Source organism: Muntiacus reevesi, chromosome 8, assembly GCF_963930625.1.
Source record: "Muntiacus reevesi chromosome 8, mMunRee1.1, whole genome shotgun sequence".
NCBI classification, from domain to species: Eukaryota; Metazoa; Chordata; class Mammalia; order Artiodactyla; family Cervidae; genus Muntiacus; species Muntiacus reevesi.
In genome coordinates this window covers 17,031,924-17,055,195 of record NC_089256.1, presented here as the reverse complement: position 1 = coordinate 17,055,195, position 23,272 = coordinate 17,031,924, and the positions used below count along the sequence as shown (strand labels likewise).

At 37.1% G+C, this 23,272-nt stretch overlaps 1 protein-coding gene across 1 annotated transcript in view; it reads left to right on the top strand.

Annotated features, from left to right (window-relative positions):
* The window catches only part of DNAJC13 (DnaJ heat shock protein family (Hsp40) member C13), a 150,492-nt gene that overhangs the window by 86,178 nt on the left and 41,042 nt on the right, over positions 1 to 23,272 (top strand). Inside the window, exons 28-39 of the mRNA XM_065942343.1 lie at positions 495 to 697; positions 1,766 to 1,850; positions 5,725 to 5,879; positions 6,548 to 6,593; positions 8,488 to 8,642; positions 10,082 to 10,283; positions 13,033 to 13,148; positions 14,516 to 14,594; positions 16,333 to 16,468; positions 18,530 to 18,714; positions 19,134 to 19,208; positions 20,582 to 20,701. Coding sequence (XP_065798415.1) covers positions 495 to 697; positions 1,766 to 1,850; positions 5,725 to 5,879; positions 6,548 to 6,593; positions 8,488 to 8,642; positions 10,082 to 10,283; positions 13,033 to 13,148; positions 14,516 to 14,594; positions 16,333 to 16,468; positions 18,530 to 18,714; positions 19,134 to 19,208; positions 20,582 to 20,701 — 1,557 coding nt within the window. The remainder of the gene's footprint in view (positions 1 to 494; positions 698 to 1,765; positions 1,851 to 5,724; positions 5,880 to 6,547; positions 6,594 to 8,487; positions 8,643 to 10,081; positions 10,284 to 13,032; positions 13,149 to 14,515; positions 14,595 to 16,332; positions 16,469 to 18,529; positions 18,715 to 19,133; positions 19,209 to 20,581; positions 20,702 to 23,272) is intronic.

The window sequence follows — 23,272 nt, the reverse complement described above, 5'->3', positions numbered from 1 at the left end:
GTGCTGTCTAGCTTTGTCATAACTTTCCTTCTAAGGAATAAGCGTCTTTTGATTTCATGGCTGTGGTCACTATCTGCAGTGATTTTGGAGCCCCCAAAAATAAAGTCTGACACTGTTTCCACTGTTCCCCCATCTATTTGCCATGAAGTGATGGGACCAGATGCCATGATCTTAGTTTTCTGAATGTTGAGCTTTAAGCCAACTTTTTCACTCTCCTCTTTCACTTTCATCAAGAGGCTCTTTAGTTCCTCTTCACTTTCTGCCATAAGGGTGGTGTCATCTGCATATCTGAGGTTATTGATATTTCTCCTGGCAATCTTGATTGCAGCTTGTGCTTCTTCCAGCCCAGTGTTTCTCATGATGTACTCTGCATGTAAGTTAAATAAGCAGGGTGACAATATACAGCCTTGACGTACTCCTTTTTCTATTTGGAACGTTAACAAACTTCATTTTGTTTGGTCTGCTTGTAATAATGATGCCTTTAATTCATTCAGATGCAGGAATTGTGGACCAAAGGAATGTTAAATGCAAAAACCAGATGCTGGGCTCAAGGCATGGATGGATGGCGACCACTTCAGGCAATACCCCAGCTTAAGTGGTGTCTCTTAGCCAGTGGACAGGCTGTACTAAATGAAACTGACCTTGCTACCCTGATATTGAACATGTTGATCACAATGTGTGGATATTTTCCAAGCAGGTAAAATGTAACTGAATATTTCCATGATTAACAGGGACTCTAAAACATCTTGTTTTCCTCATTTTTATGGATGTTTTCTAAGGCATTGGATTTTTCTAGTGACTTAGAGCAAAGATTTTCCATTTGTGGCTTTTTGAGGGAATGCTCTTTTGAATTTTGGAGCTTCTTGAAACAAGATATAATGAAATAATTTGCAAATTTTATTGATAGGGTAGCTAAAAAGCAACATCCTCTAGGAAACTTCAAATAATCTTACAAAACTGAGGTTTACTAGCTGTTCTCTATCAACAGTATAAGTTGGCATATTCATGTGATTGGGGTAGGAACATTTTGAAATAAACACACTGTAGTTTATAGTCGTGAGTGCCTAGTGCCTGCTCCTGATCTGTTAGGTTAGTCTCTCCTGGTTTAAGAACCTGAGTCTAGGCCCATGTCTTGCCCCACTTGACTAGTGAAGGTGAGACTATTTATCCAGTGATAGTCATAATTGTAACCCTTGCATAGAACTTTTCAATATTTATAAAACTTGAATATATATCATCTCGTTTTGTTACTGTAATAAAGATATTTTGTCATGGAATTTACTGATTAGTTGTTGATCTTATAGCACTTGAGGCTTTCATAATTCCAGCTCTCTGAAATATGAATTCAGGTCAGGCTTTAAAACATACAGTTAGTATTTAGAAGTAATGTAGCATAAAAATTAAGGCCTCACCTGGAAAATACTGAGAGTAGTTAAATTAACATTTAAATTTATGTGAAAAGGTTTGCTATGCCCTTTGGGGGGAATATCCACTGACAGTGTTTGGACAACATCAAGTTTAATCAGTTAAATAGTAAGTAAGAGCCTCTGGCTGTTCTAGGGTACTGTTTTTCAAGGAAATCTTGTGGAAGGAAATGAAATCCTATTAAGCAGTCAAATAGATTTAAACCAGCTGTATGAGAAGTAAGTCTTCATTAACAAAAAAATAAGGTAACATGGTTCATGCCTAGTAGAATGTCACATGCTCTGAACATACAAATGTTAATAAATGTATTAAATATTGACTGTAGAAAATATTTTTCTAGGGATCAGGATAATGCCATCATTCGGCCTTTACCCAGAGTGAAAAGATTATTGTCAGACAATGCTTGCCTTCCCCATATTATTCAGGTAAGTTACTTTTATGTAATAAACTAGGAGTAATATTTTAAGAATCATTTTCCCTTATTTAACTGTATTGTGACCATCGGTCTTTGTTTTATTTTAGTCTATTCCATTTTCAAAAAACATGAATTACCATGGAAGGCTATACATCCAAGAGCCTAGAATTGGGAAGGCTCCAGGCTCCAGAATTATTCTCAAAATGTTTTATTTATTATCCGTTCTTAAAAATCACAACATAATAACTGAAAGGTGATATGCTGAAGTTTATGGTGCATGACGGTGTTTTTAGGGGTACTGTTTTAGGGAAGCATACCAGCAGGCCACAGATGTAGACATGCTGGGTTTTTTGTTTTTTTTAATTTTTTCATTTATTTTTATTAGTTGGAGGCTAATTACTTTACATTATTGTGGTGGTTTTTGCCATACATTAACATGAATCAGCCATGGATTTACATGTGTTCCCCATCCTGATCCCCCCTCATGGATGTAGCAGTCTTGTCAGCGTTTTGAGTCGTCTTAGTTATATGCTTCCATGAATCTCAGCTAATCCAAAGTGTTGAGTTGAAATTATGTAGGATATACTAAAGTATCTTTTATTTATTACTTATTGTTATTCTACTCTGTGGAAAGTATGCTGCCTAAACTCTAGATGAGCCCTAAGTAAGTGAGGTCCTTGAGATTTCAGGTCATTGTTTTCCCTATCTATTGATTATTCTATTGTCAGATCTTATTTTTTATATTAACCACACATTTTGTGACTTTAAAAAATGTCAGTAACTTGTGCCGTTTGTGTTGTACTTTGGTGTGAGAAGGGAGAGGAGAATTACTCAGTATCATACAGATACATAGGTGCCTGTGAAAGTCACTGGTAATGAAAAAAGCTTCTGAATATGACAGTGACAGGGCCCTATCAACTTTTTTTTTTCTATTTATTTTTATTAGTTGGAGGCTAATTACTTTACAATATTGTAGTGGTTTTTGCCATGCATTGACATGAATCAGCCATGGATTTACATGTATTCCTCATCCCGATCCCCCCTCCCACCTCCCTCCCCATCCCATCCCTCTGGGTCTTCCCAGTGCACCAGCCCTGAGCACTTGTCTCATGCATCCAGCCTGGGCTGGTGATCTGTTTCGCCCTAGATAATATACATGTTTCGATGCTGTTCTCTCTAAACATCCCACCCTCACCTTCTCCCACAGAGTCCAAAAGTCTGTTCTGTACTTCTGTGTCTCTTTTTCTGTTTTGCATATAGGGTTATTGTTACCATCTTTCTAAATTCCACATATATGCATTAGTATACTGTATTGGTCTTTATCTTTCTGGCTTACTTCACTCTGTATAATGGGCTCCAGTTTCATCCATCTCATTAGAACCGATTCAAATGAATTCTTTTTAATGGCTGAGTAATATTTTAAAAAAATCTTCCCCAACTTCTGTTATTTAAGCATGCCAGCTTTTCAGTGTTTGTGTACTCTTCTGAAGAGCACTGCATTTATTTCTTGCAGCTACCACCACCCCTAGCCTAGATGTCTCTGTAGCTGCACATATGACATGGTACAAGGAGAAGGGTTTGTTTTCTATCCTGGACTCTCTCCTCATATAGATAAAGGACCGTACCTAAAACATCTGCCTCTGGCCAACATTTTCCAGTACTTAATAACTGAGAGGAAAGAAGTAGGTGTATACAAGGTTAAATTTTGGGCCAGGAAGGATTGACTCAAAAACAAATTTTAAGAGATGTGGTCAGCATACCATGAAGTTTTGAGGGAGAGATATATTTTAATTAACCAAAAGTTCTTGGTACTATCTGAGCAAGTATCAATAGAATGACAGAAGAAATTTATTGATAAACCTAGCTGCTTTTAAGCAGTTTGTGCCTCCTGTATTTTTCTTATACTGTTAAAAAAAAAAAAAAGTTTCTTAGAAGCTTTTTGTTTTCACTTAATTTTCTGTATTCTGGGAGACCTTATTCTTGCTAAGCATAGTTAGGCAGCCGTAGTGTTTTTCAGGAACATTATCTATCTACATTGCTCAGTACAGTTTTCTGTACATCATTTGACCATAAGAGCAATAACCAGTTTTACCATCTAATACAACTTCACGATTTTTGGAATAGTCTAGGATATAGCAAATGAATATACTAGGTTTTCTGGTATAGTCACTATTTCAGATATTCTAGGTTGTTGCCTGTTAATTTCCATATTTTTGTTAGAGTGATATCTAATCTTAACACCATTAACTCTAGGAAAAATCCTGTGTTATTGTGTCTCAGTTTTTGTGAAATACGTCATAGTACTATTTTACTGTGTATAATCTAAATACCTTGTTGAATAGATAAGACACCAAAAACAGAAAAATTTAAATTACTTGAAGACATATGGCTATGCAGTCTCATATACTGAATCTAGAACTTTGACCCTTAGTCTGAGCTAATACTTGTTTTCATTATTGTAATTTTTTTACTGGTAGCATTTGACTCCAAATTGGGGATTCCTCAGAAGGAAGTGTTCGTAGCAAATTGAAATGTTACTTGTGTTAAGATAAAACTTACTAAATTTATCAGGTGTTTAGTCATAGCAGTACTTGACACTTTTTTTTTACTAGTCTATGTGCATTCCACAGTTTCCAGATAGTTCCTTCAGTATTGTTAGATCAGATTTCTGGAGATGGCATCTCTTGGTGCTGTCTGGTCATAGCAGCCCTGCTGGTGTTTGGCTACCCTCTTACCTTGTACTTGCACTTACACTATTTTTTTTAGTGCTCTTTCACTGAAAGCTGTGCTCTGCTCAGCTCTTTTGAGTTCTCAAGTAGTCTTCAGAGGAGGCTTCATTTCAAATCAACTGACCTGAAACTAACCCAAAATGTAGCTACTCTCTTTTTCCCTTTTTTTAAAAAAAAAAATTTATTTTTTTATTTTTATTTTTATTTTTTTTCTATTTATTTTTATTAGTTGGAGGCTAATTATTTACAATATTGTAGTGGGTTTTGTCATACATTGACATGAATCAGCCATGGATTTACTTGTATTCCCCATCCCGATCCCCCCTCCCACCTCCCTTTCCACCCGATCCCTCTGGGTCTTCCCAGTGCACCAGCCCCGAGCACTTGTCTCATGCATCCAACCTGGGCTGGTGATCTGTTTCACCCTTGATAATACACATGTTTTGATGCTGTTCTCTCTAAACATCCCACCCTCGCCTTCTCCCACAGAGTCCAAAAGTCTGTTCTGTACATCTGTGTCTCTTTTTCTGTTTTGCATATAGGGTTATTGTTACCATCTTTCTAAATTCCATATATATGCTTTAGTATTCTTTTTCCTTTTGTCATTAACAGAGAAGTCCATTTAGGAAGAGTCCTGCACAGAAAACAATTTTACCTCTAATCAAACAAAACAGCTCCAGGCATTGTTGAGCTTTCAATGAATAAGCGTTGATTAATTCTCTATTTTACTATCTCTGCATTAAATCTATAAAATATTTTTCAAATCTGCTTAGAAGCTGGTAGATAAACATACTGAGTCTAATTTTAATTTTACTACTTACTGCTTGGCTTCTCTCATAGCTCAGTTGGTAAATCATCTGCCTGCAATGCAGGAGACCAGGGTTCAATTCCTGTGTTGGGAAGATCCTCTGGAGAAGGAAATGGCAACCCACTCCAGTATTCTTGCCTGGAGAATCCCATGGACAGAGGAGCCTGGCAGGCTACAGTCCACAGATCAGAAGAGTCGGACATGACTTAGTGACTAAACCACCACCACCACCACTTACTACTAAGGAGAAACTAACTTCAGCACATGAAATGCATAAACCTAAGATGAATGATGATGTTGCAAGTTTTAATAGCCCAGTAACAAAAACGTTTTATTTCTCTTTTTAGCTACTGTTGACCTTTGATCCTATCCTTGTTGAGAAGGTTGCTATTTTGTTATACCATATTATGCAAGATAACCCACAGTTACCTCGACTTTATCTAAGTGGAGTGTTTTTCTTCATCATGATGTATACAGGCTCCAACGTGCTTCCTGTTGCTCGGTAAAGACTCTAGTGATAATTTATATGAAATTATTTGAATTGTACATGGACAGATTTATTAAATTTATATTTTGTGAGCATATCATTGCCTTTATTTTTCATTTTAAGAGATGTTTATATGTCTGAAAATTTGAAAATTAGAAGATTGGGGGAAAAGTTATTCAGAATCACACCATTTTATTACATCTTACATAAAAATTGTACCATCATCTAGTATTTTAATCATACAGATTTAATATATTTTTATTTTACTTTTTCCCTAAATTTGAGTAATTTTTTATATTATATAATTATAATATGACCATCATTTAAAAACTTTATATAGATTCTTACCTTAAATAAAAATTCAACAGTTTGAGAATATGGATTTACTAGTTTAAGAGCCTTTTATGGCTTTTATTTATTAAAAAAAACTGGTCTTAGCAAGTTCCTACTGTATAGCACAGGGAACTATATTAAATATCCTGTGATAAACTGTAATAGAAAAGAATATAAAAAAAGAATGTATGTGTGTAACTGAGTCATTTCACCATACAGTATAGAGACTGGCACAAAATTGTAAATCAGCTATACTTCAAAGAAAACAAAAAAAGACCCCATCTTAGAAAATTAAGGTTTAAATCTAAATCAATTCCTGTACCTGATAAGTATTTTTTTTTTCCCCCTAGATTTTTGAAGTACACACATACCAAACAGGCCTTCAAGTCAGAAGAGGTAAGCCAGATTAATCCTCTGAATATGAGATTTAATACTGGGGAACCTGTCCTGGCACAAACATTTCCTAAGTTGTATATGTTTATTGGATTATAAGCACTTGAAGGCAGATACCATTTTATCCGTATTTTGCTTTCCTTGTGGTACCTTGCACAAAGAGTCTAAGCTAATGTTTTAAATGTTAAAAGTAAATGTTGCCTATTAGGCTTAATATTTAAATTATAGATATGATTATAACCTGACATTTGCTATCTATGAGTGTAATTTGTTCCCTTTGTGTAAAATTTAGTTAATAGTGGTAATAAATAATTCAGTATATGCCTGAGCCTCATATAGTCAGCTCAGATTCAGTCAGACTTTCACGTTCTTTCTGTTCAGATCCCAGTGTGGGAGGAGTGCTAAGTTTCTGTTTTGAGGCTACTTAGTTTTTCAGGTGCTCTCAAGTATTCTTGCCATTTTACTTGGGGAGGAATAATAGGAATATAAAAAAATGAGACTTTATCCAGGTCGTTTTGACAAATGTAACTTTGTACCTACATTTTGCAGAAATGTTTACTGTAAATAAATAACTGAATCTTGTTTGAAATTTTGTTAGACTTTTCATGAAACACTGATTTTCAGATTTTATTGAGAGTGGTATAAATCAAAACTGGACCTCTGTTTAAGAGACTAACCAAGGGATGTCACGCCACTTTGACAACAGACACGAGACCAAAGCTGCATGTTTTATAGAGAAGCCAGTGAATCCCTTGAAAGTAATCTATCTACAATCTAATAATATTAAAGTGATGCCCATAGAAGTATGGTTTCCATAGCTCTGTACTAGAAAATGAGAATAACAAGTTTCTTAAAAAGTTGCCTGTAATGCTACCACATTAATGCAACATAAAGCCCTTTTGTCATTCTTTTTTTCCCCTTTTTTCTATGCAGTTATGTATATGTAATTTTTTTTCAAATTTTATAGTATAAAATCATTTCACCTAATTATTTTGAATAGTTACAGCAAACCAGTATTTGTTTATAGCAGAACTCTAGATGTAGAACCGAATAATAGTGTTCTAAAGAACAGAACAGCAGTTCGTCGCCTAAAAGTTTTAACAGTGAATTTATGGCTTTTATTAGTAAAAAACCTGAAAATATTTATCATCTAATTTGTCTTGGCACTAAGTAGTAAAACCATATGTGGGCTTTTTTCACTTCTTTGTCAGATCCTAGAGGAATGAATTGTCCTCAGTTTGCCTAGAAGGAAATAAGAAAAGGATTTATAGTCCCTAGGGTTCCCCACCCTCCCCAGTTAGGTAAAGAAATGAGTTTAAAAATTTACCATGATAAAAGTATGAACATTACCCTGACTCCATTTGGCCAACCAGAGAATATGAAGTTCTTAATAGCATTAATTGCAATTACTTTTAATCTAAATTCTCCATCTAAGTTTTAGCTGCACTTCATGAGGATAGGCTCTTTAAGATCTTGATTTTTCTAGACTTATTTTTGAAAACAGAAGCATGTGTCGGTTGGGAACTACTGCCAACAGTGTAATAGAATAATTGATGTAAATCTTTGCAGGATGTTCCTTTTGTTGGTCACTACCATTACACATGGTCAAAGGCCAAATGCCCTAAATAGTGTTGGCAGTACCTGACCCTGAGAAGAATTAAGGCTGCTGCAGGGCTGGAGGGGGTAGTTCCATCTTAGAGCTCATGCTAAGGCAGTTCATACCAAAATCCTTGAACTTCTCATTTTGCCATTTTTTTCATCAAATTTCCGAAGCATAAAAGCAGTATGTTCCAATTAGCTTCTTAAAATGTTCTCTAATACCAATTCATTTATTAGAAAACTGGAAGATAATTAAAGTTTTAAAGTATTTCTAACTATGTTTTGTTTTGTTTTAAAGACAAAAGGACAGGATATTTTTCAGAGAAGTATACTTGGGCACATTCTACCAGAAGCAATGGTTTGTTACTTAGAAAATTACGAGCCTGAAAAGTTTTCTGAGATCTTTCTAGGAGAATTTGATACTCCAGAAGCAATCTGGAGCAGTGAAATGAGGTAAATAGCCAGTCGATTGTTTGTATTTTATACACAGACTCTCAACCTTTTGCCATCTGATTTGACTTCTATGAAAAGATTTACTTTCACTAGCTGCATAACCTCAAGCTACAGTAGTCATTGGTGCCAAATCAAGTGACTTGTTCACAAGCTTTTTTCCTGTTCTAACATGATGTGACAAAATTACTGTTACCTTAGTAGAGTTTTGCATAAGGATGTGGAGCCTATTATCACTGGTACTTTCAGGCAATGAATTAATATATATAAAAGGGACATATGGGGCTTAAATTAAGACACTTCTGAGTATTTGGGAATAGAACTATGTCCACAAAAAGTAGATCAGACTAGAGATACCCAAAGTCATTTTAATTAGGGCTTCCTAGCCAGCACACATTGACCATAATCTGGACTTTGCCAGGAGAATGCCATAGGAAAGTCCATATTCCACCAAAAAAAAGGAGAGACCCAGAAGCAAATATCAATACCCATACAGGCTGTGTCTGGTAAGGTCTTGGCAGTTCATGATTCCGGTGTCAAGTCTGCCTCTCTGAACAGCTCCTCAGTCTTCTTAGCTGGATGGCAATTGATTTTCTGAGTCAGTTACCCACTCTTCTTTGGCTGGCCCACACTCACAGTGCTACCTGCTGGTTATCATTTGGCTTCTCTAATAGTTTGACCTATCGGCCTGACATGTACTAGCCACCAATTTGAATATATTCTGTATGACTGTCATATTTTTCATTGGGAACAAATGTATAGGAATATGAATAAGTTTATTATAATCTGTGTAATATTTTCCTTCTGAGATTGGTTGGTATGAGTCCCTCATTTAAAGGATGTAGCTTTGTGAATCCTGAGCAGATCCAGTTTCTGCTTAGCTGAGGGCCAGATCCTAGGTTGTGCTAAATTAACTAAAAGCCCATAGAGTGAGTTTCTTTGGGGAGAGAGCTGACTTGATTCCATGGCTGTGCCCTCATGCATGCAGATTTCATACCTTGTGATCTTCTAATGACTGAATTTTCAGTAAGAAGGGTTGGTAGTCTCAGTCTTTTTCCCTTTGGTCTTCTCTATAGATAGTATTACAAACAAATTTATATCCATAGAGTGTTTTTACACAGTAAGTTTAGAATACTCTAACATTCTTAAAACTCATATTTTAGGTCAGTAACTGAGTTACTCTGAAGAAGATCCATGTAGTTATCTTGCATGATTTCCTGTCATAAACTTTTCTTTAAAATAAAAGATAAAATGAAATAGGGACTTCCCTGTTGGTCCTGTGGTTAAGGCTCTGTGCTCCGTATGCAGAGGGCCCAGGTTCAATCCCTGATCAGGGAACGAGGTCTCACATGTCTCTGTTAAGATCTGATGCAACTAAATAAGTAAATATTTTTAAAAGTAAATAATTCCATCATAATGCTTGGAGACTTTTCTAATTGTAGGCGCCTCATGATAGAGAAGATTGCTGCCCATCTTGCTGATTTCACACCTCGTCTTCAGAGTAACACAAGAGCACTTTATCAATATTGTCCCATCCCAGTTATCAACTACCCACAACTAGAAAATGAACTATTTTGTAGTATTTATTATCTCAAACAACTTTGTGATACACTCCGGTTTCCAGATTGGCCAATTAAAGACCCGGTAAGTCAGCAGATTAATTTGTGCCTTCTTAAATCATAAAAATAACCTCTAATCGCTTCTGGGTATTTCTTCTTTCTAAGAAGGATAGTAGATTTCTTAAATAGTTCTTTTTAGTTCAGCACTCTATAACTCGAGTGTAGTTTGGTGTATCTGGGCAAATCCTAAACTGAAAGACAGTTTTTTTCAGGGAGCATAAAAGGACTTTACAATCTTGATCTTTTCTGACAAAAACAAACTCAAATTTCATACATGTAACAGAATTTGTTGTTGTTCCATCGCTCAGTTGTGTCTGACTATTCAATTCCATGGATTGCAGCGCGCCAGGCTTCCCTGCCCTTCACCCTCTCCTGGAGTTTGCTGAAACTCATATCCATTGAGTTGGTAACACTATCCAACCATCTCATCCTCTGTTGCCCCCCGCCTTTCTCATGCCCTGAGTTTTTCCCAGCATCTGGTTCTTTTCCATTGCATCAGCTCTTTGCATCAGGCGGCCAGAGTATTGGAGCTTCAGCTTCAGCATCAGTCCTTCCAATGAATATTCAAGGTTGATTTCCTTTAGGATTGACTGGCTTGATCTCCTTGCTCTCCAAAGGGCTCTCAAGAGTCTTCTCCATCACCACAGTTCAGAAGCATCAGTTCTTTGGTGCCCAGCCTTCTTTATGGTTCAACTCTCACATCGTACATAACTGTTGGAAAAACCATATTTTTGACTGTTTGGACCTTTGTTCGCCAAGTGATATCTCTGCTTTTAAATATGCTGTCTAGATGTGTCATAGTTTTCCTCCCAACGAGCAAGCATCTTTTAATTTCATGCCTGTAGTCACTGTCCACAGTGATTTTGGAGCCCAGGAAAATAAAATCTGTCACTGCTTTCACTTTTTCCCCTTCTGTTTGCCATGAAGCGATGGGTCTGGATGCCATGATCTTCGTTTTTTGAATGTTGAGTTTCAAGCTAGCTTTTTCACTCTCTCCTTTTGACCCTCATCAAGAGGCTCTTTAGTTCCTCTTCACTTTCTGCCTTTAGGAGTGGTATTAATCTGCATATTTGAGGTTGTTGGTACTTCTCCCAGCAGTCTTGATTCCAGCTTGTGCTCCATCCAGCCTGGCATTTTGCATGATGTACACTGCATAGAAGTCAAGTAAGCAGGATGAGGGTATATAGCCTTGACGTGCTCCTTTGCAAATTTTAAACCAGTCTGTTGTTCCATGTCCAGTTCTAACTGTTGCTTCTCTACCTGCATACAATTTTCTCAGGAGACAAGTAAGGTGGTCTGGTAGTCCCATCTCTTAAGAATTTTCCACAGTTTGTTGTGATCCATATAGTCAGAGGCTTTAGTGTAGTCAATGAAGCAGAAGTAGGTGTTTTTCTGAAACTCCCTTGATTTCTCCATAATCCAACAAATTCCTCTGTCTTTCCTAAACCCAGCTTGTATATTTGGAAAATCTCAGTTCACATACTGCATGAAGTCTAGCTTGAAGAATTTTGAGCATAACCTTATTAGCAGGTGAAATGAGTGCAGTTGCATGGTAGTTTGAACATTCTTTGACATTGCCCTTCTTTGGGATTGGAATGAAAACTGACCTTTTTCCAGTCCTGTGGCCACGCTTAGTTTTCCAAGTTTGCTGACATATTGAATGCAGCACTTTAACAGGATCATCTTTTAGGATTTGAAATAGCTTGGCTGGAATTCCATCACTTCCATGAGCTTTGTTCATAGTAGTGTTTCCTAAGGCCAACTTGACTTCATGCTCCAGGATGCCTGGCTCTAGATGAGTGACCACACCATCATACTTACCTGGGTCATTAAGACCTTTTTTTGCATAGTTCTGTGTATTCTTGCCACCTCTTCTTAATCTTTTAAGAGACTGTATAATCATATAATTACATATTATAATAGCTTGGTAGGAGCTTGTCTTTATAAGAGATTGATTAAACTCACAGGTGTTGAAGTTAGGCAGTCTGCGGTTGAGTTTGGCCATTAGTAGCTCATCAGTCTAGGATATGAGTGTCAGTTTCGGTATGTAAGGCTCCACTTTCTAATCCTGGACAGGCTCTTTGTGGGTCGCCTGTTTGTGGGCCTCCTAGGCTACTCAGTGGTAAAGAATCCTCCTGCAGTACAGGAGACACAGGTTTGATTCCCTGGGTCGGGAAGAATCCTTTAGAGAAGGAAATGGCAGTCCACTCCAGTATTCTTGCCTGGGAAGTCCTGTGGACAGAGGAACCTGATGGGCTACAATCCATGGGGTTGTAGAAAGTTAGACATGACTTAGCAACTAAACAACAACAACATAATATTGAGTGTATTACTTGGCATCTCTAAACCTCAGGTATGGTAATAGTGCTGTTACTACTAATAGCAGCTATTCATGTGGTGGTTGGTAAGATTAACTGAGAGTTCACATAAAAAACATTGCATTAATTCCTGGGACACTCTTACTTTTGCCAATCCATTACTAATTCCTACGTTTTCCATACTTTCTGTTTCTTTAACAATTAAAAGGAGAGACAAAATTTGGCAGAAAATTACAATACCACTTTAAAAAAATAATAGTCCCATAACAAATACTTTGCTACCTAACATTCAGCAATACTAGAAGGAAATTTTGATTATTTGTATTTAGAAAGCTGTTTGTTGTTTAGCCTAAAATGTCAGTATAAGTAAATATAACACAACAATTCCAGAACTTACAAATTATATTCTGAAATAGTTTTACTTTAATAGACATAAATTTTAATTCTGTCTTTAAGGTCAAGCTTCTAAAAGATACCCTTGATGCTTGGAAGAAGGAAGTAGAAAAGAAGCCACCTACAATGTCAATAGATGATGCTTATGAACTGCTTAATCTCCCTCAAGGACAGGGACCGTGAGTCATTTTCAATATCATCTTTCCCCTTCTTTGTGCAGTTTGTCTTATACCTGAGAAAGACATTTGATAGCAGTGTGTCTAGAATAGTAAATGACATATAGGAAAGAATACAGATTTATTAATTAATCTTTGAAGTTTTATAATAGAATAGATATGATAGAAAAAAACAGTTTAGAAGTCATTGTAAGTATAGGCTGAAAGTTAAAATTTTACCAACATAATAGGTCCTGATAGTCAAAGCTATGGTTTTTCCAGTAATCATGTATAGATGTGAGAATTGGACCATAAAGAAAGCTAAGTGTCGAAGAATTGATGCTTTCGAACTGTGGTGTTGGAGAAGACTCTTGAGAATCCTTTGTACAGTGAGGAGATCCAACCAGTCAATCCTAAAGGAAATCAACCCTGAATATTTATTGGAAGGACTGATGCTAAAGCTCCAATACTTTGGCCACCTGATACGAAGAACTGATTCATTAGAAAAGACCCTGATGTTGGGAAAGATTAAGGCAGGAGAAGGGGACGACAGAGGATGAGATGGTTGGGTGGCATTGTGGACTCAATGGACATGAATTTGAACAAGCTTTGCGAGTTGGTGATGGACAGGGAAGCCTGGTGGGCTGCAGTCCATGGGAATGCAAAGAGTCGGATATGACTGAGTGATTGAGCTGAACTGAAAATTAAAATAAGTTAGAATTATAGTTTGAAGTGACATTTTGAAAAGTTGATTTAAAAATAATTCTTAGTTATTTGAACCCCAAATATGGTTTTGTAATTTGAAGTGAATATGGTAACCTTGTATAGGCAATTTTTTTTTTAATGATAAAGATAATTCTTAAGAATAATCTTTATCGATTATCCTACATATAGGGCAGCAAAGGCTACACAGATATAAAGAACAGACTTTTGGACTCAGCAGAAGAAGAGGGTGGGATGATTTGAGAGAATAACATTGAAACATATACATTACCATATGTAAAATAGATAACCAGTGAGAGTTTGATGCATGAAGCAGGGCACCCAAAGCTGGTGCTCTTTGCAGACCTAGGGGGGATAGGGTGAGGAGGAATTGTGAGGAAAGTTCAGAATGGAGGGGACACATGTATACCAATAGCTGATTCATACTGATTTATGACAGAAACCATCACAATATTGTAAAGTAATTATCCTTCAATTAAAGTAGATAAATTTAAAAGATGTTTTTAAAAAAAGAATAACCTTACTTAAGTCTTACTGATTTAATTAGGTGCCTAATATATGATCATACACAGTAAAAGTGAGGGTCTTAAAATAATCATTTTAGAAGATTGTATAAATATTTTTCTTGCATGTTATTCAATTCATGAAACAATTTTCCTGTTTTGCAGGCACGATGAGAGCAAAATTAGAAAAGCTTACTTCAGACTTGCACAGAAATATCATCCTGACAAGAATCCTGAAGGAAGGGTATGTACTGCCTTTGGATTTAGGGCCGTGGGGTTGACTTGGCTTTTCTTCTACTGCTGTTTCAGGTAGAGAAAAGATATACTTATGCACCAGTGTCTGCCTCATAATATATGTCTAGTATATGTTAAGTTAACTTCTGGTCCACGTGCTCGTGTTTTTTGCATAAATGGTCATCTCTCATTTTATCAAAAGGACTGCTCTTTGACTAGTGTGTGTGTGCTCAGTCGTGTCTGACTCTTTGTGATCCGTGGACTGTAGCCCACCAGGCTCCTCTGTCCATGGAATTTTCCAGGCAAGAATAAATACTCCAGCAGGTTGCCATTTCTTTCTCCAGTGGGTCTTCCTGACCTAGGGATCAAACCCACACTTCTTGGCATCTCCTGCATTGGCAGGCGGGTTCTTTATCAGCTGAGCCACTGGGGAAGCACGACTAGTAACTTAGGGTTTTTATTCTCTTCCCTTACCCATGTTTGTTTGAAAATTAACTCTAATGGGCTGTCACATGAGTAATTGAAGACAGCTAGGAGATGGGTGAACTTAATTCATTGCCACTCAGATTGCTTTGGGTGATTTATTTCTTTCTAATGACATCCAGCTTCTTATGACTGTTAATGAAAAAACAGAAAATTTGGTTCAGAGTTAAAGTCATCTGGTGCCAGCATCCCCTGGTCTTGTCTTTTGTGGCTTCCTACTATAATGCCAGTGGGTACTCATAAAAATCACATAAGTACCACTAAAACTAGTGCTCATAATTTGTTGCTAGAAACTTCAGGTAGTTTTCCCTGATTTCAAGGCTAGTGTTTTTTATTAGAGATAGGCAATATTCCTCAGTAGAAAGATAGCACTGGAAAAAACATCACTTTTATGTACTTAAGGCATTTTTAATCAAAAACCTGGGACATCTTTTGAGAAATTTAAAGCAGTTCAGATTCATCTAGGAAAGAAAACAATCAATATAGGAAGTAATTTTGAAATCAGTATTAAATTTCTACTTAAGCTACCAGATACTAAGTACTCTGTAAAACTACAATAGTAATACAGTATTCTACTGGCACAAAGATCAACATATAGATCAAGGAACATTATAGGATAGTAATTAAGAGTGTGGATATAGGAGTCAGACATGGATGTGAGTCTTAGCTCTGTCAGCAGTGGGCTTGTGACCTTAGGCAAGTTATGTAACATCTTCTTAAAAATGAGGTTAGTAAGGGTACACACCTTATATAGTGTTCTGAGAATTATGTGAAATAATGTATGTAAAGCATTTAGTACAGTGCCTGCCATAGTGCTCAAAAAATAGTACCTCTCATAATAACTATTTTCATAATAATTCAGAAACTATACCTGGTGTGTATGAACTTAATGTAACATATATAGTATAAGGGAGGCTTCCCTGGTGGCTCAGACGGTAAAGTGTCTGCCTGCAATGTGGGAGACCCGGGTTCAATCCCTGGGCTGGGAAGACCCCCTGGAGAAGGAAGTGGGTATGGAATAAGCCAGTGAAGAAAAAATTTTCAGTAAATGGTACTGAGATCATTGAATACCTTTTTTGGGGGGAAAAAAGTTGTTTCATCCTAAAAGTATACCACCTAAATTACAGTTGGAATGAATTCCTTAATATAAAAAAAACAGAACAAAATAGTAACTAAAGTTATTAGTAACATACAAGCTATCTGTGTACTAAGTTGTGATTTTAGATGTTCTGAATTAAAGGTTGATTGTCTTTGGTTACATACAGGATATGTTTGAAAAGGTAAATAAAGCCTATGAATTTTTATGTACCAAATCAGCGAAAATTATGGATGGACCAGATCCAGAGAATATAATTTTAATTCTGAAAACTCAGAGCATTCTCTTCAACCGTCATAAAGAAGGTAAGGCATGTGTTATGATTTTTCCTCCAGCTAATTCTACCATGTTCCTTTTTTCTGCCGCTTATTCCTTTTGGGGGAGGAGGTTAACACATTTTTTTATTATTATATTTTTAAATGTATTTTAATTGGAGAGTAATTGCTTTACAATGTTGTGTTGGTTTCTGCTGTATAACACTGAATCAGCCATAAGTATACACACGTCCCCTCCCTTTTGGACCTTCCTCCTACGAATTTCTAATTATTTATGCAGAAGACTCTTGGAATTCCATTTGAAATACAGTAAAAGAGTAGTTTTCTGTAGTTAGACCCAAAACGTTTATTTTATACCTTCCAGTTCTTGCCTGTGTTTTTCAATAGTTTACATTCTCAATAAGATTTCATTGTTCCTTCTTAAAGGACGTTTCTATTCTGTGGAGGTACTTGGTTAGTTTTATCTTTAGCCAATTTATAATAAATATTAAATGAGATCTAAAATGGACCTGGAATTTAAGCATCATATCTTTTGTAAGACTGCACCTATCCATATTCTCTAAAGGCTGAAAACATCAAAAGTGCTCTGTTTTTTAAAAAGGAACAGAACTTTTTTGGTGGTCCAGTGGTTAAGAATCCGCCTTCCAGTGCAAGGGACACTGGTCCGATCCTTGGTCTGGGAATGTTTCACATGGCTTGGAGCAACTAAGGCCATGTGCCACAATGCTGAGCCCATGCTCTAGAGCCTGTAAGCTGCAACTACTGAAGTCCTTACACCTAGAGCCATGCTTCCAAACAGGAGAAGCCGCCGCAATGAGAAGCCACACGCTGCTTCTGCAACTGGAGAAAGCCCATGTGCAACAGTGAAGACCCACCACAGCCAAAAACTTAAATAAATAAATAAATCTTTAAAAAATTTAAAAAACGCGAGAGACTTTTCAAATGATCATATATATCCCCTCACACTTCATTTTCTGTGGTAGCTCTCAAAATCCTCTGATCCTGTGGAACACTTTGAAAATTTTATACATGAAATATGTGTGATTTTAGGGTACAGGTTATTGGGAATTTCCAATGTTGTTTTCAGGGTGATTTGTGGTAGCCTAACAGTAGTAGCCAGAAAGCTCGGAGCACATTGAAAATTTTTAGACTTTGTTGGGGAGGTTGGATTTAGGTTCAGTGTAACAGGTGTCCATTGGCTTCTAACTAAACTTGGCTTACACATAAAATGGGAAACCTATTTGCTCTGTAGGATAATGGGAGAAAAGAGAGAATAATGAGAGATCTGAGATTAGCAGGAGTGTTGGGTAATTTAAGACAAATAGGACTCCAGTTTATCAGAGGGGATATCATGGGGATTGAGTAGCTTGGACGTTAGACCAGTGATTAATTGATTAAGTGTTGCATATAAACTCAACAGAAAGCATTTGTAAAACATTTAGTTAAATGACATTTATCACTAATGAGAATGAATTTAAAGAAGTCTTTTTCGAACAATTGGTTGTTTTTTGGCTGATAACTACTTTAGCCACCATAGTGCAGCTGTAGCTCATTTTTATGTATTATCAAGATCAGAATTTTTTTTTCACACTGTCTTCTGCTTTTCACAAAGGGAGTTTATACTCAGTAAGCTCTGGGATAGGGGGTCCTCGTCTAATAGAACTTAACATTAATTCATTCACTCTTTTTCTTATGTATGTGTGTGTTAGGACTACCAGGACCAGTTCCAAGGGGCTTTTTTTTAAAGCTGTCTTAAAAATGCATTAATTTAAAGTAGATTATTGGTAATGCTCAGAAGGTAAAAGTTATAAAGATCACGTGGACCATACAGAAAGTAGATACTCTACGAAGGATCAAAACCACTATACACAAAGTTTAGTTTTAATCTAGCAGGAAATACTCTTTTTCTAGTAGAAACATTTTAGAGAAGTCAACCAAACAAGTTTGCTAGTAGAAAAGATCCAAGGGATTTGTACTCAGTTTAATTTCTTTATATAAACTAGAATTAGGAAACATTTAAGATGTTGACTGTTTTAATCTTTTTTTTTGACAATGTAATTAAAAATTAACTTAAAACCATGATTATTTCAGATTTACAGCCTTATAAATATGCAGGATACCCCATGCTAATTAGGACTATAACAATGGAAACTTCAGATGACCTCCTTTTCTCAAAAGAATCACCATTGTTGCCTGCTGCTGCAGAGTTGGCTTTCCATACTGTTAACTGCTCAGCCCTCAATGCTGAAGAGCTTAGACGGGAGAATGGAATTGAGGTAATATGGAATGATCTTTGTCCTTGTCTTAAAGCTAGTTTAGGCAAACCGTCTCTCAGCAATAAAGAATTCACCAAGTACGAATACAGTTGATACAGTTTCTTTAATTTATTGCAACAGATAACTATGTTCTTTGTATTCTAATGCCAAAATTAAAATAAATGGAGCCTTATTGCATAACATGAATTGGAGAATATTGGATTCAAATTTGGTGAACTTAATATTACTTGCAAAATAGTGTAGTAGGATGCTTTTAAAAAACTGCAGGGTTCTTTGTTTACTTGTTTATTTAACCAATGTTAATTGAGCTAACACTTATTTGCCAAGTTTCTAATATTAGAAGGTTAATTAATGTTTTATTCCTAGCAGAGAAGGCTTTTCAAACTTTGAGAGTTAATGGCAGACTTCTTTCTGTGCAGGTGTTACAAGAGGCATTTAGTCGCTGTGTGGCTGTCTTGAATCGTTCTAGTAAACCAGGTGACATGTCAGTACAGGTAAGGCTTGAAACACACTATTCCAAGAAAGTTACGCTAGACTAGTAGTTCAGATGTTAGGTCTGTTTTAGAATCACTTTGAGGGCTCATTAAAACCTAGGTTGCTGAGGTCTGCCTCCCAGGTCCTCTGCCCAAAGTTTCTGATTCAGAAAGTCTAGGGTAGGGGCCTGAGAATATGCTTTTCTAACAAAACTCCCAGATAATACTGATGCTGTTATTCTGTGTATCACACTTTATTTGTGTGTGTGTGTGTGTGTGTGTATCACACTTTAATAAGCACTGTGCTAAATCATATGTAATCTGTTGGCTTAATTTTTTTTCCTTAAAATACAGAGTGATATAATGAATCCCATGTCCCCTTTACCCAGTTTCAAACATCTGTAATTTTTCCATTTTTATTTCACTTATCTTCCATCCCCTTCCTTAATTCCTTCTTTACTTCCCACTCCCATACCTAGTGTTTTCATTTTCTTCTTTTCTGTTGAATTCTTTGGTAGAAGATCCATCAGGAACATTAAGATCACTGTAAAATGCATCTTTTTGACCTTTTGTGTATGCCAGCAAAATTTAGAATATTAAACAATTCAGTATAGGCTTTTGAGTTTCATCCTTATTTTTATTAATAAGTATAGTACATTATTAGAATTCAGGGCAAAAATACTTTAATCCAGAAGTTGGCAAACTTTTTTTTATAAAGGGCTAGAGGGTGATTATTTGAGACATTCAGGTTACATGTAGTCTGTTGCATATTTTTTAAACTACTTATTTTTGGTTGGACTGGGTCTTTGTTGCAGAGCACGGGCTTTCTCCTTGCAGAGAGTAGGGGCTTCTCTTTATCATGGTGCACAGGTTTCTAATTGCAGTGACTTCTCTTGTCGCTGAGCTCCACTGCTAGCGTGCACGGGCTTTAGTAGTTGCTGCTGGAGGACTCTAGAGCGCAGGCTTAGTAGTTGTGACACATGGACTTTATTGCCCCACAACATGTGGAATCTTTCTGGACCAGGGATCAAGCCTGTGTTCCCTGCATTGGCAGATGGATTCTTGTCCACTACCACCAGGGAAATCCAATTGCATGTTTTTATTTGTGACTTTTACAACTCTTTCCAAATGTAAAAGCTAAGGTTTCCTGGCCATACAAAAACAGATCATGGTTGACTTGGCCTGTTGGCCATATAGTGGCCATGGTTTGCCAACCCTGCATCTATAGGGTATCTTAACCAGAAATACTGATAATTCAATAGAAATGTTCTGTTTAATTTTGGAGTGTCATATATATCATTAAACATTATTACGAATCTCTGCTGATTTGATTTCCACTGTCTTAAACAGGAATGTACATGTGATCTTTTTTTACTCTGTTGTGTTATCTGCAGGTGTGTGGACACATAAGCAGATGCTATAGTGTGGCTGCTCAGTTTGAAGAATGCCGAGAGAAAATTACAGAAATGCCTGGCATCATCAGGGATCTCTGTCGGGTGCTCTACTTCGGCAAGGTAGACGTTACGTTTACTGCTTTCTGGATTCAGTCAGCAATGAGTTTTCTTGTCAAGTAGCCAGTCCTCAATTTATAAATAAGCTGTTTTTCCTAAAATTATTTTCAGGTAAATGACATGGATCTCTAAAAACATTTTTCACTGACTCCTTGCTATAAATGATGACTTTGTTCCTGGGCTGGCCCACAAGATAAGAGTGACATATCTAGATGGAAGTTGGTTTCCTCTGAATATTTGAACACATGCAGGAAAGCAAGAGAGAAGACTAAACTAAGTCAGTCTAATGAAAGTAAAAGATTATGTAAACTTAAGAGTCAAGTCACTGCATGGCTAAAAGGCCATAGGGATCTGAGAGCTTGCTGTTTCTTCCCAGTCCAACACTGCTTAGGGAAGTTGACTGTGGGTGATGTGAAAAGTGACTGGGAAGGAAAGAGATTCTCTGGTGACAGAGTGACAGTTGTGTTGGAATAGAATAGGATTAGTTTGCTGATCCTGGGCTGAGGTACCTAGAAATAAGGAATCTGATGAAAACACATCCCCAATTATGTTTACTTGACATACTTGGATATGTCTAATAAGAAGAAGTCGCCTGGTGGCTCAGAGGTTAAAGTGTCTGCCTGCAATGCGGGAGACCGGGTTTGATCCCTGGGTTGGGAAGATCCCCTGGAGGAGGAAATGGCAACCCACTCCAGCGTTCTTGCCTGGAGAATCCCATGGACGGAGGAGCCTGGTGGGCTACAGTCCACGGGGTCTCAAAGAGTCGGACACGACTGAGTGACTTAACTAACTAACTAAGAAGAATAGAAATTTTGGTATAAAGAAATAAATCTGTACACCTACAGTAAAGGCTTCATTGATACCCTTAAGATCACTGACACATGCATTGCTACTAAAGCCTTATCACTGTTTTTAAAATTACAAGAAGTGAAACAAAGAAAACAGTATTCTCACGTCTTTAACACTAATTAGCTTCAAAGATAGTAATTCTGATACAAATTGAATCCACGTTGAGGTATCACCTCACTTTGGTCAGAATGTCTATCACCAAAAAGTCTACAAATAATAAATGCTGGAAAGGATATGGAGAAAGAGATCCCTTGTATACTGTTGCTGGGAATGTAAGTTGGTGTAGTACAGCCATTATGGAAAACAGCATGGAGGTTCCCTAAAAACACTGAAAATAGAGCAAGAATACTGAAGTGGGTAACCATTCCATCTCCATGGGATCTTCTTGACCCAGAGATTGCACCTGGGTCTCCTGCATTGCAGGTAGATTCTTTACTGCCTGAACCACCAGGGAAGCCCCAGAGCTACCATATAATCCAGCAGTTCCACTCCTAGGTACTTATCTGGAAAACTGAACACACTAATTTGAAAAGATATGTGCACCCAGTGTTCATAGCACTATTCATAATAGCCAAGGCATGAAAACAACACAGGTGTTCATCAACAAATGGTTGGCTTAAGTTGACGTGTATACACACACACAGGGATTCCCTGATGGCTCAGACAGTAAAACATCTGCCCGAAATGCAGAAGACCCGGGTTCGATCCCTGGGTTGGGAAGATCCCCTGGAGAAGGAAATGGCAACCCACTCCAGTACTCTTGCCTAGAAAATTCCATGGATGTAGGAGCCTGGTGGGCTACAGTCCATGGGGTCGCAAAGAGTTAGACACGACTGAGCGACTTCCCTTCCCTTATACACACGTACACACACACACTGTATATACACACACAAATAGACACACACAGTGGAATGTTATTGAGCCATAAAAAAAGAATGAAATATTTCCATTTGCAGCAGTGTGAATGACCTAGAGAATATTATGCTTAGTGTTAACAAGTCAAAGACAAGCACTGTATGATAACACTTATATGTGGAAACTAAAGAATAATACAAATAAACATATATACAAAATAGAAACAGTCTCACAGACATAAAATACAAACTTACAGTTACCAAAAAGAAAAGGAAGAGGAAGGTGAGGAGGGACAAATTAGGAAAACGGGATTAACAAATGCAAACTGCTAACATAAAATGGGCTTCTCTGATAGCTCAGTCAATAAAGAATCTGCCTACAGTGCAGGAGATCCTGGTTTGATTCCTAGGTCGGGAAGATCCGCTGGAGAAGGGTTAGGCTACCAACTCCAGTATTCTTGGGCTTCTCTTATGGGTCAGCTGGCAAAGAACCCGCCTGCAATGTGAGAGACCTGGGTTCTATCCCTGGGTTGGGAAGATCCTCTGGAGAAGGGAAACGCTGCCCACTCCAGTGTTCTGGGCCTGGAGAATTCCATGAACTGTATGGTCCATGGGGTCGCAAAGAGTCAGACATGACTGAGTGACTTTCACTTTCATTCATAAAATAGATAGGAAGGATTTGTTATCCAATTGTGTAACACAAAGACTTATATCCAATATCTTGTATTAACCTATAATGGAATATAATCTCCAAAAAAATTGAATCTCTGTGTTGTATACCTGAAACTAACACAATATTGTAAACAACCATACTTCAGTTTTCAAATTAATTCTTTAGAATAGTAATTCTGTGTCTTGTCACATGGTTACT